This window comes from Arachis duranensis, chromosome 2, assembly GCF_000817695.3.
Source record: "Arachis duranensis cultivar V14167 chromosome 2, aradu.V14167.gnm2.J7QH, whole genome shotgun sequence".
Taxonomy (NCBI): domain Eukaryota; kingdom Viridiplantae; phylum Streptophyta; class Magnoliopsida; order Fabales; family Fabaceae; genus Arachis; species Arachis duranensis.
In genome coordinates, this window is record NC_029773.3 from 75,897,130 (window position 1) to 75,922,267 (window position 25,138).

Consider the following 25,138-nt stretch of genomic DNA (forward strand, 5'->3'; position numbering starts at 1 on the left):
CCCCTCTCTCTTTTCCCTTCTCCCATATCCCCTCGCCCTTCCCCTTTTCCCTTTTCCCCTATCCCCTCCCGTGTTTTTTTTTTAAATTTTATAATATTTTTATTAATAAGGGTAATTTAGTAATAAAGTAAAAAATTTATTAAAAAGGACGATTTTAATACGAAAAAAAGTTACAGATGATTTTAAATCCAAAATTACGATGGGGACGATTTCGATTCTGACTCTCAACGTTAGGGACCAAAACAATACTTATTCCTTATTTTTACTAATGTGACCTTATGTGATTGAATGCACGTGTAAAACGATTTTACACTAACGTAACATTAAAATTATATTGTCAATGTCAATAATTATAATATAATGTCAACCATATATAATTAATATTTATTTGATATTTACGTTGATAGCACCTATCTCTTCTTAACTTATTTTCGGAAAGTATTTTTTATAATTATATGAAAATCAAAATTTAATGAATAATTATACTAATTCTCAATCATTTTAATTGTCAATAATTATAATATAATGTCAATCATACATAATTAGCATTTATATGATATTTACGTTAATAACACCTGTCTCTTCTCAATTTATTCTAGGAAGATATTTTTTTATAATTATATCAAATCGGCAATTAATGAATAATTACTAATTTTCATGAGTCTAAGTTTTAGAGCGAAAGTATTTTGTTAAAATTTTTAATTTGTTATTCTCCTTTGATTACTTTCTAGAATAAGAATGTATTTTTCATTTGATGATTCGATGATTATTTTTACTCAAACTTATTTTTTCATCTAATCTTATAGTGCGATTATCCTTTGCTGCAATTATTTATCATACACCACGCACATCCATCAAATACTACATTGAATTGTATTCATTGATTCAGATTCTAAATACATGGATGTAAAAGTTTAACGAAGGGGCAATGATATCTATTTTACTGAAGGATGGTTGGATCTACTCATATATTATGACCAACTTAATAAAATATGGGTAAAGTTAGTTTTTTTAAAAGGAAATCAATTTTTGATTGAATAATTGCTTCCAAGAAGTTTTATAGCCCAAGTTCAAATTCCATCCGCTCCATGCTTTTACGTCTACAGAAACGGCTCCGCTAGGTAGACAATGGAAAATCTGAACAACGTGAACAACGGATTGAAAATTTGGCACAATAAAGTTAAAAAAACACTCCACCTAAATTACCTAACTAAGAAATCCCATTTAGTAATTCAAAAAATTTAACCATTCATTATACCCTAATTTGCCAAAGCACCAACTTTTCCCCCCAACCCTTTGTTGTCGCCGTCTCACCAATCAACCCCTTTCATGGTGTCACTCTCTCCCTCACCAGACATCATCATCGCCTCATGGGCTCTTCACGCCGTCGCTTGGTTGCCAACTAGCCCCTTCGGCCTTCGTCAATGCCAAATCCTCCTCACTGTCGCTGGTTTGTCAAAAAGGACGCTCATCGGCACTTAAGGATAACCATCCACTTAAGGATAAAAATAATTATCCGCATACCTAGTAAATTGAACATCCAACATATTTTAATTGTATCTAACTAAAATAACCAATTTACATAAGAATTAAAATAACCATATGCATACCTACTAAAATGACCATTTGGCACATAAGAATTAAAATAATTATCCGCATACCTACTAAAATAATCCAATGAGGCAGGTACCAGATAATAAACGATGAGCTCATGCTGGATGGAAACCCTAGGATAAATCTGGCGTCGTTCGTGACGAGGGTGGCGCAAGAAAATAGATCCAGACATCCAGTGAGCACAAAGAAAAAAGGAGAAAGGATAATGAGAACAACGCAAATGGCGCAAGTAGCGGGAGTGGTTGAGCTATACATGCGAATATGCGATGGTAATGGCGAATGTGTAGAACAACACAACGGTAAGTCAAGGGATTGATGTTGTCCCTGAACTAGCACTTTGCATGGGATTAACTAGACCAGAGGTTGGTGGTAGAGAAGATCTGAGGCCTAACATGTCTACCCACCTAGATCATTAAAAGGAAACATTAGACATCAATGGACATTCAAATGAATCACATAAAATTATGTACTATGATATTTAGATACCTATTGAGAATCTTCTAATTTAGAGGCAGTAGACTGAGATAAATCTATCTCCACAAGTTCTGCATCAAAACTAGCTGGTGCATTCACAGGAGGCTGCAGAATATGCTTATCTTCTCCAACACCTCAGTTACAATCATCGTTAGGTTGCTCAGTTGGTTGGTCATATGTAACAGCACCTCCTTTCGTTTTCTTGTTCTTAGCAACAACAGCAGCTACAGCAGCATCAACCACCCTCTTCTTCTTGCAACCTCTCCTTGTGTATCCCTTTTCTCCACAGAAACTACATGTAAATGCCCCTAATTGCCTCTTTAGATGAACCTTCTCTCCAATGTTACTGTCAAGTTTAGGATTAGGTTTGGTCTTTTTAGATCTTCCTCCACCCTTCTCTTCTGCAGTCATCATTCTCTTCATCTGGAGCTTCCTTGGTTTATTTTTTTATTTTTGGTGCATGAGGCCTGTTATATTCCTCTGCTTTCTCCCATAATGGTTGGCCGAGAATGGGATTAATGTGATGATTATATGTTTCCTTATATGCCTCCTTAAAGTCACCCCCATGATGAAGCATAATATCCAACATCTCTTCCATCTACAGAAAATTCAAAAACGATTACTTCATAATCACCCTTAACTCAAAACAGATTTTTGTGAACTACTTATATATCATAAAAAAACCTCAAATCAACACCACTAAACACTTACTTTTTCAACATTATAACCATCATTTACCGTAATTCTGTTCCATTCGTTTAAAACATAGCATCAACACAAAACCCTAACCTAGCGTAAACACCAAACCCTAGAAACTAAACTGACAAAAAAGAAGCAAAAAATCCCAACCACACTCACAAGATGAATATAATGAACAACCATTATTGCATTGCAAAAAAAAATTACCTTTGTTAATAACAAAAATGGCAGAACCTCTTGCATGCAATGGAGGAGATGAATGACTAACTTAATCTTAAGTTGGATGTTTTCTTGTCTCAGATTTTTACCCCACCCACAAAACCCTACGACAGCGCCATTGATAAAGAGAAGAAGAAGGAGAGGGAGTTTGGAAGTGGAGTATGTGTTTGATTGAAACCGTTTTACATGCTATGTTTTAATCCAAACGGCGTCGTTTTTTTATCAAATATGGGCACCAAACCAAAACAGCAACGTTTTGGCACCCTCTAACGTGACAACGTGATGCCAGGTCAACACAGCGATAGCTAATTCATCTGCAAAAAAAATACTGAGAAACCACTATGGTATCTGGAGCTGTATCTGAAGGACTACAATGATGAAATTAAAATCTTAAAGACCACATTAGATAATAACTTGAATTTCAGAGACCATTACAAAGATTTACTCGAATCAATGATATCTATACTACCTAGTATTGTCATAATATCGGCCAATTTTATTTTTTTAACTAATTGAGGAAAAATTTGCAAATTGATAAAACTAGGTGGATGAAAAAGCCTTCTCCTTTTTATCCTCATGAATCCACCATTACTATGCTTTTTTCTATGTTTATATTAGTATTAATGGGCATTTAAATTGCATATACAGAACACATCTAGACACATACATATGCCATTAATAATCATATAAGAAATTATCAAACACTTACTTTTGAAAAGCTTTGATAAACATGTTATATATATAGAAAATTCTGCACAATTAACTAATACTCAACTCACAAACGCCTTAAATAATATTATATCCTTATAAAATAATTTTATATCAATGAGACATTCAAGTTAAAATTAATTAGAGAAACAAAGAGTGCCTCTAAACCAAATAATTGAATTGTGATCTCCTCAGCATGTCTTTGTTCAGTTCTAACACCAAAAATACCAGCTAGGAGTCATGGGCAATAAATTAGGAACGATTATTAACCAAAAAGTTTATAAGATTTTGTGATAATCCTCGATGTGTCTAAGGGAAATAACATCATTATTGAAACAATGAAATTCAAGAAATAAATAGCTTCAAAACTAACATTCATGGGTCTTCACTCAGCTTTCAAGAGAATACCATAATAGCCAAATCAAATTATCAAAGACTCCTTATCCTTACACAGGGAGTCATAGACTTAGAAACCTAAATTAAAAGGAGAACAAAAAAACAGTTAGAAGCAGCACTTACCAACAAATATGATACAAGTAGAAAACAATGGAAAACTTATCTATGAAGATTGTAAAACAAATTAGTCGAACACCATGCGTGAATCTTGAATATTTCAGAACTAGAACCAGCAATAACTTAGCATGTGTGTTCCATAAAGAAGCACGAAAACATGGAGTAAAGAAAATGGAAAATTATTTGTTTGCTTTCAATATAAGTTAAAAGCAATTCAAGTTAAGAGATGAATATGCACAAATGACTCCACACTGTCAACTTTGTTTGTGATATGATAAAACTGATGCCATTATATTAATAAATTAAAACTCAACACTGTGGATAATATCTGACAGTAGCAATTTGTCATAATTAACAAATAAGCACATGGTAGGAATAATGTAATTTCAAGTCAATTTTAATGTATGTAATAAGCTTTCACAGCATATGAATATTCAACAATTACTCAAGTGCCGCTTAAATTTGAAATAATTGATCTCACCTCATTACTACTACCCATTAGTAGACCTTCACTGATCATTTCATGAAGAAGCTTTACAGCTTGCTCATTCTTATTACTAGCAAGAAGAGCTCCAACAATTGTTTCATAATTTACAGCATTTGGAAGACAAACATTTCCTTTCATTTTTGAAAATAAGGTCATTGCTTCATCCATCAAGCCCTCTTTACAAAGCCCACTTATCATAATATTATAGGTCAAAACATTTAGACAACAATTGTTGATCAAAAGATGCTAAAAAAACTCTCTTACAGTTCTTACTCTTCCACATTTGGAAGAAACCCTTTGTCAATAATTTTCCAAAATAGTGTTATTGGCTCATCAAGATGTTGGATTTTGCATAAAACATCTAACAATATGCAATAAGTGACTAAATCAGGGGTTGTCCACTTTCTGCATTTCATCAAGAAGATCATGTACCCATGGTATTCATCCTAATTTGCAGAAACCATCAACAAGCAATTGTAATTTGTAATTACAATATCGGGAACTACACTTTTACAACGCATCTCTTTAAAGAGAGTGATTGCTTAGTCCACCATTTTGCTCTTGCAATATCCATTAATCATAGTGCTATAATTCTAAGTATTGGGTGTTAAACCTGCTTTGATCATGTTATCAAACAACTTTGCTGCCACATTCACTTGATTGATTAGAAACTAGAAAGTATCCATCAATTAAACTATTGAAAGTAACAGCATTAGACTTAGGGCCTCTTTCCAACAACATATCAAACATTTTATGGGCTTCTATTGTTCTTTTTTTACACAAAGCATCAATTAATATATTAAAGGTATATATATATCTGGTTTGATGCTGCTTTTAACCATTTCATTCAACAATCCTGTAGCTACGCACAACAGAAACAGTGAATCATTAGGAGATATTCTCAGTGCAATCATCTTGGAAACAAGTTCTTAGCTTGGTTCACAATCCATCAATGACAGCACTGTACATTACTACGTTGGGTATAACGGGTTACTTCTCTAGCCTGTGCAGCAATTCAGTGGCCGCTCTTGTCTGTCCTATCTTACACATCCCATTGATTAATGTCCCATAACTGGCCTCATCAAGCTGATATCCTAGTGCTCTTCCCTAACCTTGTTGTTGTTTATACAAAACCCTTTCATTAGGGTGGTTAAGGTTATGATTCAAATCGTGACCCAACTTGATAATCTTGGACAATGCGGAGAAAGCAGAATCCATCAGACCCAAATGGCAGAAACAATTGATCAAAATGCTCAAAGTAACCAAGGAAGGAGTGATGCCCCTAGAATCCATTTGTACAAAGAGCGAAACAGCCGTAGGGTATTGTTTAATCTTGACAAGAGACCCTAAAATCTTGTTGAACTCAACCACCCTAGCGGAGCTTAGTTCAGACAAGGAGTGGTCATGCCTCCAAACTTTTATTAAAAAAATTAGTAATATTTTTTTAAAAAATAAAAAATAATTCAGTTGGTTTAAATATTTTATTATGACTTAAAATACCAAAATTTAATCTTAATCTCTTCTTTTTATTGTATAATAATTTTTAGTTTTAAACATTCAAAACATATTGGATTTGGACTGAATTGACTGTATTCGCATTTCACAGCTCTCTATTCAATAAGCAGCACTCCCTCTACCTTTGAGTTCAAATATACAAAATTAGGTATTTTTGTCCTTCTAATTTCTTTTTTACATATTTTACCAGATATATATTCAAGTTTTTATATAAAATAGTCATAAAAAATCAAAGAGTTGATAATGCATTTTTTAAGAAGAATGCTAATATTCAAGAAGGAAAACATGTAACTTTTACAATATCAACACCTGTAAATAGTTTTTCTACTTTAATGAATCACGAAAAAAGTAAGATACAACCTTTAAAAGTTTAAAGAGTTACATCTCATGAGTTTCTCCTTACATCTTTAGAACGATACCCTGAAAAATGGCTTCAAATTTGGTAATATTACCCAAATAAGAGAAATGAGGTTAGACGAGCTTATCTTAAATGGGATCCATATCAAAAGTATCTTGACAAGTATCTTCTATCTGACCCCCCAAAATTTCGTTTCAAACTCCACCACTGGCAACAGCATCATCCACATTGTTATCATTGTCATTGTTATGAGCAATTAGGAAAGGGAATGAGCATAAAGTCTCAAAGAAACAGAGGGAAACAAACGAAGGACGAAGGTGAAATGGAGGTGTGGATGGCCCGGTCTGGCCCGAAGATTCGGCCTAATCCCGAACACTTTAGGGACTAATTTGATGTGATTTTACTGGGTCTAGGGCCGGATAAGGATCTCAAAAATAGACCCGGTCATTATTTTGGCTCGGGTCTGGGTCATGACTTGGGTCACCCGAAATTGGCCCGGTGGCTCGGTCATCATACACAATTAATATTTTGTGTATTAGTGATGGATGATGGCTATTCTTATGTGGAATTTAAGTATTGTAAACCTTAATATTTTGTGTTATTAGTTATTATAAGACTATAAGTTAATGTTTTATGTTTAAAATGCATAAGATTTTAGACTAATTAATGCATAATATTGTGTTATTTGTATTTATTTAAATATTTGGTATTATTAGACAATATTAGTATTGATTATGGTTATGTTTTAATTTTAGAGAAGAGTTGGTTATTGTTATATTTTTCTAAGTGAATTTTATTACGTTAAATAATGGTTGAAGTTTTGAAAATTTGGATATTTTCATATGCTAGTTTATAAGAAGGTATCGATAATGTTAATGGCCCGGTTTTCACCCGATTTTTATCCGGTATAATCGTGGCCTGAAATGTATAGGTTCATCGGCTTTAGGGTCGGGTTCAAGTCTAATAAATAGGTCCGTTATATATTTCGGATCGAATCTGAATCACATCAAACTCGATTTCACCCCATGTCCATGCACATGCCTAAATGGAGGTTGGCGTACTTTGAAGTTTGAACCCTGGATATGGCATTCAATGAATTCAAGACCTTTTATCTCTTTAAAGTTTAAACATCTTTTATTTATTATTTTTTTTTCAAAAAAAAAATCTCCAAAAAGTATTTATGAAGATGGGCTCTTTTTGTGGCCAGTAAGTTGTGTTTTTTATATTATCATTATCTTGAGAACGATAGAAATGCAAAAACAATGTTGAAATAAAGATAAAACTATTTGATCAGAGACGTAAAAACTTATTGAGTAAAATAACAATTAGGTATTGAGATTTTGAATTTTGAATTAATTAATCATAAAAGAAGAAAAATATCAATTAAGTTTTTTTACAGTAATAAACAGCAGATGTCATATTTTATGTAATAGTAGTATTTACGAATGATGTATTTTTTTATAGAAGATTTTTACAGTCAATTTTTATAACAAAACTTCACCTGTCTTATTAGTATTTATGGTAAATACAAAAATAATTATTGATAATGATTATATAGAACTCAGAAGATGATAAATATTTTATTGTTTTTATATTTATACTCATGTGATAATAACAAAATATATCATTATAGATAATAAAACATATAAGCAACTCCATTTTATTTTATATTATTCATAAAAAAAAAAGACATAATGTATTCATCATTTAGACATTTAATATTGTAAAAAACTTAATTGATATTTTTATTTTTAAAAATTAATTAATCTAAAATCAAAATTTTCATAGACTTAATTGTTATTTTATTCAAAATTATTTGTGTATTTTGTTTATTAAACAATATTATAAAATATTATATTTACTCCTATTTTCTTTCCTTGCTGTATCAACCACTGTCAAACTTTTTCTTCTTACGACTACTAGGTATTAAGATAAAAATTATCGATTCAAATTAAAATGGACAGTTTGTAAGATCTATAAATATCACCCGGATAAAAAATCAGTCGTTATTGTATTGATTATCCCACACTTATCACAATCGCATGCTACTCTGCTAATTTATATAAAATCTTTGAATAAATTAATGACCTCTGCCATTTTTCTTTTTCCTAAGCACTCCATGCCTATTATTTTCTAGTATGCAGAGTTTAATTAGTATGGTTTCAAAGTGTAGAATTTAGACTATTAATCGATTAATTTCAAGCTTTGAAAAATTATTAAACTAGTCGAAAGAGAATAATGGTGAATGTGTTAGTAAAATTAAAATATCATATGATGATATATGATATGATAAGAGAAGTGTATCCAAAAAGAAAAAATGATAAGAATACTAATAATGATGGTTAACGTTGTAAAGTGGCATGCTATAATATAATTTTGTAAACTTCTATCAACTTCGTGCTAAGGCAAAGCAAGATGGTGATTGCTCTCATACTCAAACATTTGTGATAAAACTCATATCATGTATATATAGACCAATACAATATAAACATGTGGTGTGACATCATTAATTTTAGTTAATTAATAATTAAATGATTTTAAAAACTTAAAATTTAATGTATTTTAAAAATATATTAAATATTATTTGTATACAAATACGAATACGTGTATACTTTAATCATATATGATTAATTATAGTTAAGTATTTTTGTTTATTAAAATAAAAAATCTCTTCCTTTTTTCATTAGTGTTCTCTTCCAGAAACACTAGTATTGTTTTTTATTCTAAATCTGACTCCTGAACACCCAACCCTTTAGATCTTAACCTCTCCTATCATCGCCGTTCATCGGCGCTGTTCACTACCGCTCATCGACACCGCCAGATTCCTTCTATCTCTCGCGCCTTCGTCTATCTCCATCTCCATCACCGTCTATGCCATCGTTAGCCTCCGTGGCCATGATTACAGCGCCTCCTGTTTCCGCCTCCAACAGGAGTGTCGCCGCTATCTCTCACGTCCTGATCAGCCTCCGTGATTCCTGTGTTCGCCGTCTCCGATCCACCAGCAGAGGCGGCGAACACATACAGAGGTCACGGAAGCTCAAGACGTGAGAAACGGCGGCGACACTGCTGTTGGAAGCAGAAACAGGGAGCGTTGTAATCGTAGTCACGGAGGCTAACGACGGCATAGACAGTGATAGAGATAAAGATAGATGAAGGCATGAGAGATAGAAGGGATTTAGCAGTGTCGGTGAGTGGTGGTGAACGGTGACGGTGAACGGCGATGGTGGGAGAGGTTTAGATCTGAAAGGTTGAGAGTTCAGGAGTCTAACTTAAAACAAAAAATAATACATAATGTTTTGCAAAGATATCACTGATGAAAAAGAGGAGAGGTTTTTCATTTTAATTTTGTATTAGTTTTAATAAACAAAAATATTTAACCATAGTTAATTAAAATATATACGTATTTGTATTTGTATACAAATAATATTTAATATATTCTTAAAATACATTAAATTTTAAATTTTTAAAATTATTTAATTATTAATTAATTAAGATTAATAATGCCACATGTCTATATTGTATTAATCCATATATACAGGGTATGAATTTTATCACAAATCTTGGGTACAAGAGCAATCACCAAGCAAGATATTTATTCAAATGGCACCACCTATTTCCAACTAAAGATTCTGCATAAACATTATGGCCCCAAGAAAAGAATAATAACTACATTATTATCAAACTTTTTTTTATCTTCTAACATAGGATTATTCAACTTCATATAGAAATAGTGAATACATTTATACGATCACTCACAGCATTGCTGTTTGCATATCATGGAACACTGAATTAAAGAGCAACAAAAAGCATAGTCAAATAGTAACAATGTATATGATTATTTTATCCCCACTTGAACTTGCTCCAGGTTAGGAAAAATGCTCTGGAAAAAAGGGGCAAATAAGAGTCGAATATTATAGGCAGCATCTCAGCAACTTCTGTATATCAAAATAGAACAGAAGAGAGATTCCGTTTTAATGAGGCAAGCATATCTGAACTTCATCAGTTCCTTGTACACTAAGTTATGCTTTTAGTGGCAGTTCTTTATGAGTGTAATTCATTCCTCGATCGCCATCTACAACCTGACCATTTCCTCTTAGTATCCTGCATTATATCCAAAAAGATGCAAAAATCAGAAAAACAAAAAAGCATAGCATAGCATAAAATTACGTAGTTTAGGCACCCCCATGAAGATAAATATAATTATTTAAGATACTATTCTGTTCAATATAACAAAAGCCAAGAGAGAAGAGCACAATTATGTACCATCTGTTTGTTAACAAACCCTCAACTCCTACAGGACCACGAGCATGAATTCGACTTGTACTGATTCCAACCTGTTCAACAATCGACCAAGAACAGATAAGAAAATAACAAAATTACATTAATTAACCACAGGCTTCTAAAAGGATACTTACCTCTGCACCAAGCCCAAATCTTGCTCCATCACAGAACCTTGTACTTGCATTGTGGAATACAGCAGCACTGTTTGCGCATCCGACGAATGTGTATATATTAGAGAATGAACGACAGAGCGAGTAAACATATTTATTCAAGAATAGTGAAAAATAGAAACACATTGAAGCAGAATGTTAGTTCAGACTGAAAACTGAATTACGCTCAAATTAAACATGGCTGCCATCCCACTATATATTTATATGAATCATTGAATCTCGAGAAACAATTATTCAAAAGTCAAAACTAGATGTGAGCTCTGTAGATAGGCAACAATAGATGTAAAAAAGACTACCATTGACGATCTGGTTGTAGAGAAAATGTAAGAGAGGCAGTAGTACATAAATCAATCCTAATATATGGAACTCAAACAACGTAACAAGAAAAAGTAACATATTGTATAATGAATCACTTTGGGAAGTAATTGAATGGAGATTCAAACAAATTATGTAAGCATTAGAAGAAACCCCAGCTTCTCATGATTTGAAGCAAAGGATCAAATGACATTTCTCAAAGAAAAGATATAGGCATACCTGTCAACTTGACGTAAGAAAGTTTCAGCGACTTTACAGTCTTCAGTAACAATGCATTCAGTATGAGCACTGCATAAAAGCCAAAGTATGAATGACTTTTAGACACTTATCAAAGAGATAATGAGAATAAAAATGAAATGCAAGACCCTATACCTTCCATGTTGATGTATGTGGTCAATGGCAGCATATACATCGTCAACAATTTCGACCGTGCAAGCAAGTGAACTATACTCATGATGAAAAGAGCTTGTTTCCACAATATGTAGTAAGGCACTGGCTGTTGGTCCACCATACAGTTGAACACCTGCAAGCAAAATTATGGTTGTTTAAACACTTTGTTGTTTTTAAAGACAACTTAGCAGAGCATTTCTTGGACCATTTTTACCCAAACTATTAAGTTTTAAAATAGACACTACATCTCAGTTTGAAAAACTCCAAAATATCATCAGCATAGAAATATGACCATCGATTTTCTTCAATTAAAGCTATTCAACTTTTTTATTTGGTACATAAAGGTGTCATACTTTTATTCAAAACTTTTCTTTATCAATAATAAACAGATTTTTGTTGTTCAATTCAAAAAGTAAAATAAGTCACTAAGTTGTATCACATGCAGATCTTTCTCTTTTGAATAAAATCTTTTTTTTAAGTTTATAAACTCCTTTTTCTTCATTCCTTTGAAAAATCACTTCAAAAATATATTAGACCAATCATTGTGATTTCAATTAAACTTTTGACTGTTCAATTTTAGTTGGGATCTAATTAGTGCTCTGGTCAATTTTCTTTCCTTAACATGCACATTTTACTTTTCAGGATGCAGTATATCATGAAACTAATATATAAAAGCTTCTTCTAATCCCATAAAGGTATTTAAAAAAAAGGAAGAAGAAATCAGAGTAAAAGTTTCAACTCATATCAATTCTTCTCATCATAAATTTCCAATTGCAAGATCAGACCTTCACGTCGAAGTTCAAAAACAAGCTCATCAAGTCCACCATTGTTTATCAGATCCTTGTGTACAAGTAGAGTTTCCTATCAATATTAAAACATATTATATTAATTAGGATATTCAACAGATTCTATTCATATTATTCATAACGAGAAATAGGTGAATATGCTAATTCGAGTCGATGTTACTTACCATTGCATTGCAGGCTGCAGGATAATCAGTCTTTGCATCCCTAACAATCTGCTTTGCCATATTAATATCAGCAGACTTGTCAACATAAACATGGCAAATTCCATCTGCATTATGAAGCTTATTACTCAATCTGAGAAAGAACTGGAATTTGTGTGAATACAAATTGGAAATCATATGTATATATTACCAGAATGACCAAGAACAGGAATTTTTGTTGACTCCTTTATTTGAGAAACAAGTTTATTACTGCCTCTGGGGACGACAAGATCTATCACATCATCCAGCTGTAGCAGAATAAAATTAGTGCAAAATCATCACAGGAAAAAAAATAATAAGTTCAATGTGTAATATCCACCTTGAGAAGATCTGGAATTTCTTCTCTTGAAGTCACAAGCCCAATAAGTTTGTCACTGACAGTTTCGGGCATGACTGAAGTAATCACCTGATAATTAAAAAATATCCATATATGGAAACATATCAATAACTATAATAAGAACAAAGAGTCAAATTTGATTCAGATTAAACTTATAATGTGGTAGCCTCAAGCAGAATAAATATATAAACCTTGTGTAAGACAGCATTTGATCGCCGGGCTTCCTTTCCACCTTTAAGAAGTAAACCATTCCCACTTCGAATTGCCAATGCAGCTATCTATTAATCGATTCCAACCACAAAAGAAAAAAGGGTGGAGAAACTTTACAATCAATATTCAAAACAACATACCTAATCTGAAAAGTAATAGTCAGATATGTTATAAACTAAAAGGATTTATTGAAGCTTGGTAATGTAGCAAAACAACGATTAGATTGATAACTTTTATTTGTGTTCATGTCTTTGTCATTCTCAGAAGTTTAATTGAAGACCAAAGAAGAATGTAAGAGAATGGAAATCTTAAATTTACCTGAACAAGGGCATCCGGTCGAGACTCAAATATAACCAGGAGTACTCCCAATGGACATGATATTTTCTCCAAGATGAGTTTATCAGCTAGCTGAACAAAGAATGTATAAACAGTGAAAACTAATGCTGATTGTTGAACAGTAAAATGTATGGTCTGCTAACATTATTCATGGTAAAGGGAGGGATATTCTTTTTCTTAGATCAAGAATCAAGATCAGAGAACATGAGTTACAAAACTGTATAGCTTAACCACATGAAAAAAGAAAAATTGCTAAATCAGTTCAATATCACAGAGCCAATTATTATTTTACTTATCACTTACCATTTCAGTTTCTTTAACAAAAAGGAAAAAATAATTAACGCATGAGGATTAATACAAAGAATAAGGAGGATAAGAGACCCTCCTTCAAATAAAAGGGAAGGGATTTTGACCTCAGTTCTCTTCAAAATCTGACCAATAGGTTCTTCCATGTCTGCCAGCATGCGGACAGACCTTACAAGACTAGAGATCTGTAAAATACAAAAAAAATGATAAGAAATAGAAGAAGAGAATAAAATAAAATGCTCTCCCAAAAAAAAGTTACAAAGTGAGAAATCATTGCAGACATGAAAACATGAAAGCTGAGTATTTTATGCTATGATGTTTTGATATTATTACATAATTATATAATTATGTAATATGCATTCAATTGTTTCTTGCCTTCTCAGGCTTTAGGGTCAAACGAGATATCAAAGATCTTTCATATCCAGCTGCCTCAGCAGCAGCAACATCTGCCTCGTTCTCAACCCTTATCATACCCTCATTTTTCTCCAATGCATCAGCTACTGCCAGCAATATTTTCCTCCTTTCTTCAGAATTTAGGACCTGATACAGAAAATTAATGTAATACAAATGAGTGACCACTGACTAATGCAGTTCAGCATTCCACTTAAAAACTCAAATTTATCAAATAATGCACATACCTGAAGTCGTCTAGAACTCTCCCGTGCAGCAACTGCCATGTCACGCGCACTCACTTCCTTTATGCTAGACCACAAATGTGCATCTTTATGAAAGACAGTACCTATTCGTTCCCCTTGAAGCACACGTATGATGTTATTTGTGGCATAGCCACTTCGACAAAGGTTTAAAATGGAAACCAAAGTCAGTAGAATGGAAAATCAATATGCATACTTGAAACTATGCAAATGCTGCTGGTATGAGAAAAAAAAAATAAATGAAATGAAAGACAGCACTGACAAAGGAAATCAGAATTACTAAATACCAAAAATAAATAAATAAATAAAAAGAAAAACAAGAAAAAAAGAAGAAAAGGAAAACATTTTCCTTCAGTTTTTTTCCCTGTAGCATTACATGCACTATGCGCTACTATAGATAGCGTGACAGAAATGATCATTATGTTTATTTCAAAGTGGAAAAGTGCATTTGCAGGTCATCTCATATCCATAGACTGGTTTAAATGCTGTGTTAAAAGAAGCGGGGGAGGACAATCAAGGATAATATGTTGCAAACAGCTTCTTAAAGTAATCTATCTAATTCAATTCTTTTTCTTTTTTTTCTAACTAAGGATCACAACTTAGTTTGTCGAAATTGTGCTTCTATCAAAGGTCAACCCAAAAATCAAATGACTATAACAAGTTCTCATAGAAATTTTCTTTTCAATGGAATATATCAACGAAAAGACAGCTTCAAATTCTGCATACCTAGTTATGATCACCGGGGTGCCAGCATAAGCAGCACAAACGGCGGCATTAACTTTAGCAGTCATGCCACCCCTGCCCAATCTTGACTTATCACCAAAAGTAATTTCTCCTTGATGTTTCTCTTTCACATACGTGTGAATTAGCTTCGATTTCGGATCACTTGGAGGACCGCTATAAAGGCCCTCAACATCACTCAATAAAACAAGGAGGTCGGCTTTAAGTTCAAGAGCTAATAGACCCGCCAAACTGTCATTGTCCCAGAAAATACCAGATGAATCCTGCACATAGTGCTTACAATTAAAATTAATTACACATTACAAAGCCATCACGAAGATTGATTCAGCTTAGTGAAATTTTTGCATGTTCTGTTCTGTTGTAATACATATCATATCACAGCCAATAAAATCAATCCAACAGATTCTGCTTTCTTTTAAGAGAAAGGAGAGTTGACAAAGGCAAATTGACAATACTATGGCAATAACAAACCAGCCATTGATAATTAAAAAAATAGAGATAATTCAAATGAGCATACCTCATATGGTGCCTTCCTGGTACTAACAGCATCATTTTCATTGAAAATGGGGATAACCCTTAAATCTAATAACGAGTTTACTGTGTCAGACAGTTGTTTTCTAAAGCCTGAATCCCTAAAAAACCCATCATTCACAAGAAGTTGGGAAGAAGTCACATCAAGCTGCACCAAGAAAATATTATATCAGCATCAATATGAAGAATAAAATAAACCAATAGAGAAAAACACCAACTAATGTATGTTAGATTGAGAGCATAATGAACAAGAAACTTAATTTTGGTCCAACCTGGCTGAACATGGTATCATATAGAGCCATGAGACTGCTCTGCCCAACAGCTGCACATGCTTTTCCATCAAACTCACCTTGAGGCTTTTGAAGATCAGCAAAGCTGCATGACAAGCAACCGATTTTCTTTAAAGCTCATGATTCATTACCTTCTATTTTTAATCTTTACCACCTCATATTACTAGATAATGGAGAAATTTACATGAAATCCTTCAATCCTATGCAAGTCTAATTCCAATAACACTTTATGATAACTTATCTTTATGCTAAGTTTTCTCTGCACCAAAGATGATATTAAAAATAAGAAAATATAAATACAGGGCCTTATTCACTCTTTATTTTATGTTGCATCAAAACTCATATTAACTTGCAATTGAAATTATGAACCCCACTTGGCCACTTGTGACTAATTAGAAATTTGAAAATGATAACATTGCAAGGCTGAAATGTTAGCTAGGAACCTGCTATTGGCCAATCTGCGATATCTAAGCCTTTGGCGGCCAAGACCAACAGCACCTGAAGTCACCAATATAACTTCATAGCCTTGTGTGTTTAGTTCTTTAAGCTGCAAATTTTCCAAAGAAGACACATCTTTCAGCCACAAAATATAATACTAAAAAATTCAATAAATATAAATAAAAATAAGAAAATCCCAGTTTAGAGGCTTCATTTTCTTCATCATTTTTATCTATTTTTCCCTTCTACAAGCAGTTGAATTTAGAGATATCAAATCATGGATTTTCTTTATATATACATATTTAAATGACATTTCTATCGTCCATATTTAGAAGATCCCCTGTCAAGTATAGTGACTAATCTATAGTTAGATCATGATCCGGAATTTTAAAATGTTTTTAATAACTAAGGCAAGAATTGAACACTCAGACACTTAGTTAAGCGACTCTCAGCCCACCCTAGATTATACAATTTTTATTGATTGATTGAATCAACGAAATTATAAGCAACAATTTGATATATACATACTTGCTCGCAGAGAGAACCAAGTCTTCCCAGTGCTAATCTTCCATCACTTCTAGTAACAACAGCTGTTCCAACCTTCAATCAAGATGATGCAACAAAATAAAATTGTTAATCCAAAAAAGAAAGAAAGAACAAGGCATAACTCAATAAAAGAATAATGATAATATAGGATCATTTGGTTTTTCCAAAACAAAATATCAACTATTGTAGTGAAAAAGATAAGTTTTCATAAAATTAACCAAAGATATAAAAAAACATCATTTTTTTCAAAAAAGCTAAACAAAATTATAAAAGCACTTCTCAAATAATCAGAACTAACACAAAACCAGTAAACCACCCACCCACCAAAACAAATGAAAAGCAAAAATTAAATAAATAAAAAATCCAGTGACATAATCAACTATAAAAAACAAAAAAGTCATGCCATGAAGAAATGCCAGTGTTAGCAATCAGACAAAACAAAAAAACAAAAAAATATATATAAAAATAAATGCTCAATCTTTCGCTTTTTCCATTCATAAGGATAATATAACTCCTCACTAGAAAATGCACTATAAAAATGTTTTAAGAGAAATCAAAATAAATCGTTGTGAAAAAGAATATATATAAGAGAAAATATGTAAAGTTAATCAAAAAAGTAAAAAAAACCTTGACGACAACACGTTTGATATTCTTAACGAAAGCTCGAGTGGGATCAGGGGAGATGGAGTCCATGATTTTGGAAACGAAGAAGACTGAATCGCGTGACTCAGTGAACGAGTTCAGTGAGTCGGTGAGTGGGTGGGGGCGGATGTGTGAGTGAAAATGGAGGGAGAGATTCAGCATGCATATATAGGTATCAGACTTTGGGAGACGCGGCGAAGAGTGACACGTGGACCAATAACAATTGTGGGTCCCACGAATCACGGATTCTGTTCAGTACTTCACTGCCCCTCTCTCTAGCCGTATTTATTTATTTTTTGTTTTGCAATAGACACCTGTCACTCCTATTAATATTACAACTAAAAAAATGGGAGTGTCTAACTATAGTTATAATGACTAATTGACTATTATGCCTCTAAAACTTTAATAATATTTTCATTATTATTAAACATAAAATTATATTTTTTATATTTATTTTTAAATTAAGAAATATTATTTTAATTTTAAAATTAAATATATTTTTTGTCTTTAAAATTTTNTAACAACGAATTTTTTAAATAATTTAAGACCAATTCAGCAATAATTTTACAAAAATAATGTTCAATATTAGTGAATCAGACATAGTTGTCATACATTATTATTAGATTAGTCCTAAATTTTTTTAAAAATTTAGCTGTCAAAAATATATTTGATACAAATAAAAAAATTAAAAAATAAAATTAAAACAAAAATATATTTTATGCTAATTTTAATAATATTTTTTAAATGTTATTAAAAATATATAATCACTATCACATTATTATAGCCGTCATAGTATACACTTTAAAATAAATTTGTTCTGGGTGTATATGATAATGGTGTAGGTGGATATGCTGAAAATAGATTTTATAATGGAAAATACAAGAATATAGAATAAGTACTTGAACTTTTCATTTAGGGTAAAAAAAAATTTTACTGGGACAAAATATTTTAGTAGGTGTAATTCGAATATTTTAAACAAAACAAAATATATTAAAAAATATTTTGTATCTTTGTATAAATACTTTTTGTTCCAGTGATTTATCTTATTTATAATTGTTTATTATATCAATGAGATTCTTCTTTATATAAAACATAACTTTTGTCTGAATATAAAAAAACATAAAAAATTTGTTTCCTTTATTTTATGAATTTAATTGTAAATTTTTAATTACTTTGAATAATTAAATAATTATTAAAAAATTATACTATCAAGAAATTGAAATTAATTTTTTATCTTATAAATTATTAGTGTATTAATATGTCTTTTAATTTACTTTTTTATTTAGTTAAATATATATAATATTATTATTAATAAGTATAAGATTAGCCAAAATTGAAAATACCTTATATTAGTTGAGAAGTCTTAACTTCAAATATTAGAAATAGAAAACAAAAATACTTTTTTAGATATATATGTTTCTATTATATATGTATAAGATATAATTATCTATATATATTTAAGTAATAATTTAATGTTTTAAAATAAATTATTTCATGACAATATTATTTTCAAATCACTCTTAAATAGAAATTTGTCCTCGTTACAATAAAAAGTAAAATAATAAACATTAAAATAATTTTAAAAAACTCAAAATAAATAATAATACCAAATTCATAAGTAATAATATTATTTTCTAAAATTACGATAAAAAATGAACCATTTAAATGAAATTTAGTCTCCTAACTCCAGAGAAAGAATTTTCTCATTTTTCTCCCCCCAAGATCAACTAAAAATAACTATTACCACAGACCCCACTTATTAAACACTGAATCCTCAATGAGCAAAAGTAATGGTAATAACTAATAAGTAATAATTAATACAAAAAATTTTAAATATGTCGGTATATTAATATTTCAGTAATTTTTAATTATTAATTTTAATTATAAAAAATATATATAATATATAATTAAGATTAATAATTAAAATTTATTTAAATATTAGTGTATTAATATATTTAAAATTCTTTTAATTAATAAAAGATTCATATGACACGTCTTTCAATACAAAATAGTTTAACTTATCTGACACTCTTTGGATTACTTAGCTTATTAATATGTTTATTAATACTACTTTATATTTAACTTTCATTGGATTATTAAGTACATCAAGATTTCTTTACTAGAACGACTGTTATCTTGCCATTGGAGTTACTCGATATGCGTTTATAATAACTTTGATTCTTTCTTGAATGGATTAATTTTATTTTTATTTTATTTTATTTAACAGCAGACACTATTCTGTTATAGGTCAAGCGGCTCCATCCTCCATGTGCACCATAGCTGAGTGATCCACCTTATCTTAAAAAAGGGTTTTTATTATTATTATTATATCTCTCAATCTGACAATCTAATAATTAATTCTAATAATTAATTTGTTATAAATTAAAATTTTATTTAAAAATTTATTATTAATCAATAAATTATTATACACATAAAATAAATTTTGAATTCTAATATTTAATTAATCAAAAAATTAAATTAACTGCTCAATCAACTAAGTTGGTTTTATTTTAAAAATTTAAAATTTATCTTTTAGTTTTCTGTTTTCGGGGAGGGATTTATTTATTTATTTATTTTGGTTTGTTAAATAGAGATTAAATAAAAGAAGTATAAATTAACTAGCAGACTCTCAAGTTTTTTTTTTTTAATTCTTTTTAGTTATCTTACATTCTAGATCTAGACAGTATATATTATTAGATAACATTAGTTTATCTTTACTTATTTACTTTTTCAGCTTTTTTAATGTTAATTGATATAATTATATAGAAAGAAAAGGTCAGTATTTTCGGTCTCTATGCATAAAGATTAGGCAAAAGAAACTTAAGCTTCTATAACTTATATTACAGAATAATTCATATGATTCCTTTTCATAGAACTTTCTAATAAGTTAGTCTAAAACTAAATTATCACATTGATTCTATTTTTTTATTTGTGATAAATTTTAAATGCATAAAAAATTACTTTCATCGTTTACAGAATTACAAATTATTTCTATTATACTTTTATAATAGCGGAGGAAAACAAAGAAATGAATATCGGTATTTCATATTAATTAAGAAACAATTTATTATTAAATTAAATAGAAAACTCAGCCTAAGAAAAAAATTATCTCAAAAAAATTATATATTGATATAATTGTTTTCATAATTACATATTACTTTTATGATATATTTATAGTAGCAGAATAAACAAAGAAATGAGGTTATTTATTTCATGAATCAATTTACTAATTTTCATACAAATTTTGCCAAAAATAAAATTTTTGCTTAAAAGGATACATCAGGAGAAAAAAATCCATCAAAATAGTACTTAAAAATTTATAAGTTATTATTATTGACTCCAAACGTTCATATAAATATACAAAAATATACGAATAACAAGTATGATTTTTTTTAACATCGCTGCAATGGTAACCATTATCATATTTAACAAGAATTTTTTTATGTATATAGGAATACACAAAAATATACAAATACATGAGAATAAGCTATGTTTAATAAAGATTTTTTTCATTATAAATTAAAAAAATTATTAATTTTTCAATAAAAATATGACTTATTACCATGTACTCTTTTGTACTCCTATATACTGTGAAGAGGATGTCTTTTGAGAATTTAGAGTGAAGTTACCAGAAGAGTCAGACGAACTTTATACAAATTATAGAGTTTATCGGTAAATACAGCAAACTTGCCCTATATCCCAAAAAGTAATATTTAAAAAATTAAAATTAAAAAAATAAAATTTTGATAATTAATTATTTTTTTATTTTATTTTAAAAAATTTCAAATTACAATATTATCTTCTTTCTCAAAAATCAAAATAATCTTTTTACGGCATTTAAAACTCAAAAAGTGCATGTACAAAATGATATAAATATGTCGTAACATCAATTTTTTTTCTCAGATTATGATAATGATACAGATTTAAAGAGATCACACAAACAATTAAAATCAAGATCTTTATCAAAATAAATGTCTTACCGTCTGAGCCCTTCCAATTCTCAAAAAGGATATCATCCAACAAATCAAGATTAAAAAAAAATTCAAAACACAAAATAGAAATTTTCAATTTGTGCGCTGCATGGATCTTTTGCTAGTATCATATGTTTTGAAATAGTTCTTCATCTCGAAATTTTATTTATCAGTTTTTCGGTACCCTCGATCAATAACGAGGATAGTTATTATGAGCTGGTCGTAGGTATGATAATCAGAGTTATTAGAGTTCGTCATGGTACTTACAATAGATAATGACAATTATTATTATTGTCTTTAGAATCTAGAGTATACAGGAGTACACAAGAATAAGTCGTATTTTTTTTGGAATAAATGGTATCTTTTTAGGGAAATAATAATTTTTTTAATTTATAATTAAAAAAAATTCTTATTAAATATGACTTATTCATATGTACTTGTATATTTTTAAAAAGATTATAATAATAGTTGTCTGTATATTTTTGTATATTGATATATATTCTTAAAGACAATGATAATAGTTTAGAAATTTGAACTTTATTCTTAGCTAGAATTTTTTTTGGTGACTATTCTTAGCTAGAATTTAGATGAACTTTATGGGAAGCAGGACAAACTCATCATAAACCAAAAAAATGCATTCTACAAATTAAAGTTAAAATAACTTGTTTTTTAAAATAATATTTTTTTATTTGTTTCAAAAAAAATCCCACAAAATTCCTTAGCTTTCATATCAGAACCTACCAACCAAATTTTATATATATAAATTAAACTAAAAAATAAACCACAAAAAATTATTGAATTGTTAAATTATTGACAAAAATATTTTAAATTTATTAATAATAAAATTACTCTCAAAATATTTTAAAATATGACAAAAATAATAAAAATTATAATTTATTTTATAAGTTATAAATTATTCTTTTATTTGACAAATCACTTATTTTATCTTTTATTTTATGCAAAAATTTAGATAATTATTTGAAAATTAGATGTAAAAAATAGACCAAAATTCAATCTCAATTTTTTTCTGTTTTTTAAGAAGTTTACAACATAATATCCACTTACCTTAAAATTATCAAATTTTAAAAATAAAAGTATTTAAAGTATTTTTATATGTTAATAAATTCGAATAATACTTTTGTAAAAAATCACTCAATGGATAATTCGAAAATGTTATTAGTAGTTCAATCTAGACCGAAAATTAAAGCACAGGCAGAGTAAGCTTTGAAGCACAGGGTTCACATATATGTATGGAGAGGTCAATCACATGGGAAACTGAAAGGAGCAAATTACATATATGGATCGGATAATTTTTTTTTTTTTTTGCTGAAGATAAATAGAGAGATTCGAACCTGTAATTTTTTAAGTGGGTATAAAAAAATTATGTCCTTATATATAGATTGGATAATTTGAGAATGAATAAATAAATAAAATAATTTGATAGTTTTCTTTTGATGCACATAAAAAGATATGTATAAATGGTAGAGCTCTAGAGGCAGGGACGAGCCATACAATGAAAAACTGGGACAATATTTTTTTTAATTTTAATTTTTTACATATAAATTATATATAAATTTTAATTTAGTTTTTTTTTAATTTTATTTTAATTTTATTTTATTGTGTAAATATTTTTTAGCTTTCTCTAATATTTTATCTAATTTTGCCCTGTTTAGAGAAAAATGAATCGTAGGAGATAATTAATTCTTTAATTATTCTAGGATACTTTTTCTAATTTAATTTTTTTTTTGGAAAATTATAAGATAGATAATGTGAAAATGTTATTAAATAAGGTTCGCCTGTACAAGTTTCATAGTTTATAATCCTTTAAATTTAAAAATGAAAAATAAACTTTCTTTATTTTTTTTTTCCCAAAAAAATTAAAAAAGATCTTCCGTGAAGAAAACAATGTAGAAGAATTGAGCATTGCACCAAACCAATTGCCAACTCATAAGTTCCCACCATTAATTAAATTGATCTAATTCAATTACAAAAAACTTTAAGGCATGAATCAATGTGTTTGGAAAAGTTTGTACGAAATGATAATATGGGCAGCGAAGTCGCAAAGAATATACTTTAACATTATATTAGAATTCAAAATATTTTTATATCTTTTAATAGAAAAAAATCTCAATAAAAACCTTTTTTAATGTATAAAAAAAATAAAAATAAAAACTAATTAACCAAATATATTATCTTTCTCACTTGCAAAAGAAGGGAACTAAGAATAGAATTATTTAATTACATAATAAAACTTTTCATTCAAGTTATTCAGGGTCGTATCTTCCATAAACATGATACTTCATACTTCTAATATAATAATTCCCTTCATTGAAATCACTGAAATACCAAATTTCATTGGCCAAAAGTATAACATGGAAAATAGAATCCACCACTCAGAAACTTTATTTCTCATCAAAATCCCAGAAGAGCCATGATGACGTGGCTCAAACTTGTGCTTATATTATGATTATTATCTTGTCCTCCGCGCACATTATTATGCAATTATTATATAGTACAAAATTTAAGTTTTCATCCTATTTTAATTTGTTTAAAACAACTAACTAGTGCTTGGCTACGATATGTATACAATTTTAATAATATTTAAAAATTATTAAAATATTATTTTTATTATTTAATAATATTTTTTTAATTTTAAAATCAAAATTTAGAGTATTATTAACAAATTTTTCAAAAAGTGTGACTTTCATTTTAGCAACAATTTTTAAGTGTTGCTAAAGTTATTTAGTTACCATAATAAGCACCAGAGTTATAGATATCATAGACTCCACCAACTAATTATAACTATGCATTTGCACTTTGCAATTTACAAAAATGCTAGCATGATGAATATTGTTGAAATTAAAATAACTCACAAAATCCTCATATGCATACATATAGATTCAAATGAATTGAAGAAGAAGAAAAACTATAGGGAAAGGTGAGAGTAATAAGTTAATTAGAAGAACTGAAGTGTATACATAGTTACATACCTTAACAATAAGACGCTTCACTTTGGTAACAAAGGTTCTAGAAGGATCCATGTTGTCCAAGTAGTCAGATTCAGAGAGTGAGTGGTAGTTAAGGCCATTAGGATTGGGCAAATCAGAAGGGTTGCTACTAAGAAACAGGCTCATGCCATTTTGCAAAGGTTCCATACCCTTCTTCGTTTTTGGGAGAGTTATTGAAGAGATATGTGTCAATGAAAAATGAAGCCACCGGTGTGAACTGTGAAGTGTAAACTACTTTGAAAGCAAAGGACCTTCCTTGGTTTTTAAAGGCACTGGATTTTTCAAGCCCTTATATTTTTCCTTTTTTTTCCCTTTCTTTTTTACTTGAATACACATATGGTAAAAAGGATTTTATTTTTACTTTATATATTGAATAACTA

The 25,138-nt window shown here is 29.7% G+C and overlaps 1 protein-coding gene across 2 annotated transcripts; it reads right to left on the reverse strand.

The window, feature by feature from the left end:
• Window positions 1–10,133: 10,133 nt before the first annotated feature.
• Window positions 10,134–24,938, reverse strand: LOC107475037 (delta-1-pyrroline-5-carboxylate synthase). 2 transcript variants are annotated; one of them, XM_016094683.3, is made up of 20 exons: window positions 24,741–24,938; window positions 17,120–17,191; window positions 16,597–16,700; window positions 16,136–16,238; window positions 15,850–16,011; window positions 15,318–15,595; window positions 14,577–14,727; window positions 14,314–14,478; window positions 14,046–14,123; window positions 13,615–13,704; window positions 13,278–13,364; window positions 13,069–13,155; window positions 12,901–12,997; window positions 12,714–12,817; window positions 12,529–12,604; window positions 11,726–11,876; window positions 11,573–11,641; window positions 11,003–11,069; window positions 10,851–10,921; window positions 10,134–10,688 (listed from the first exon to the last, which is right to left on the reverse strand). In XM_016094683.3, exons 1-20 carry the CDS (start codon window positions 24,903–24,905, stop codon window positions 10,607–10,609), a joined length of 2,259 nt encoding a protein of 752 aa, XP_015950169.1. In that variant the 5' UTR covers window positions 24,906–24,938; the 3' UTR covers window positions 10,134–10,606. The 2 variants fall into 2 exon arrangements, with proteins under 2 accessions (XP_015950169.1, XP_015950168.1); XM_016094682.3 differs by lacking the exon at window positions 24,741–24,938 and adding an exon at window positions 17,765–17,931.
• Between the last annotated feature and the right edge of the window lie 200 nt (window positions 24,939–25,138).

What these genes read in the sequence shown, in the direction of transcription:
- LOC107475037 (XM_016094683.3), bottom strand. Translation starts at nt 24,905, where the DNA reads ATGGAACCTTTGCAAAATGGCATGAGCCTGTTTCTTAGTAGCAACCCT. An exon ending in CTGCAGCCTGCAATGCAATG is followed by an intron (nt 12,605 to 12,713) that starts GTAAGTAACATC and finishes TAATATTGATAG; the next exon opens with GAAACTCTACTTGTACACAA. An exon ending in TTTTGAACTTCGACGTGAAG is followed by an intron (nt 11,877 to 12,528) that starts GTCTGATCTTGC and finishes TTTTGCTTGCAG; the next exon opens with GTGTTCAACTGTATGGTGGA.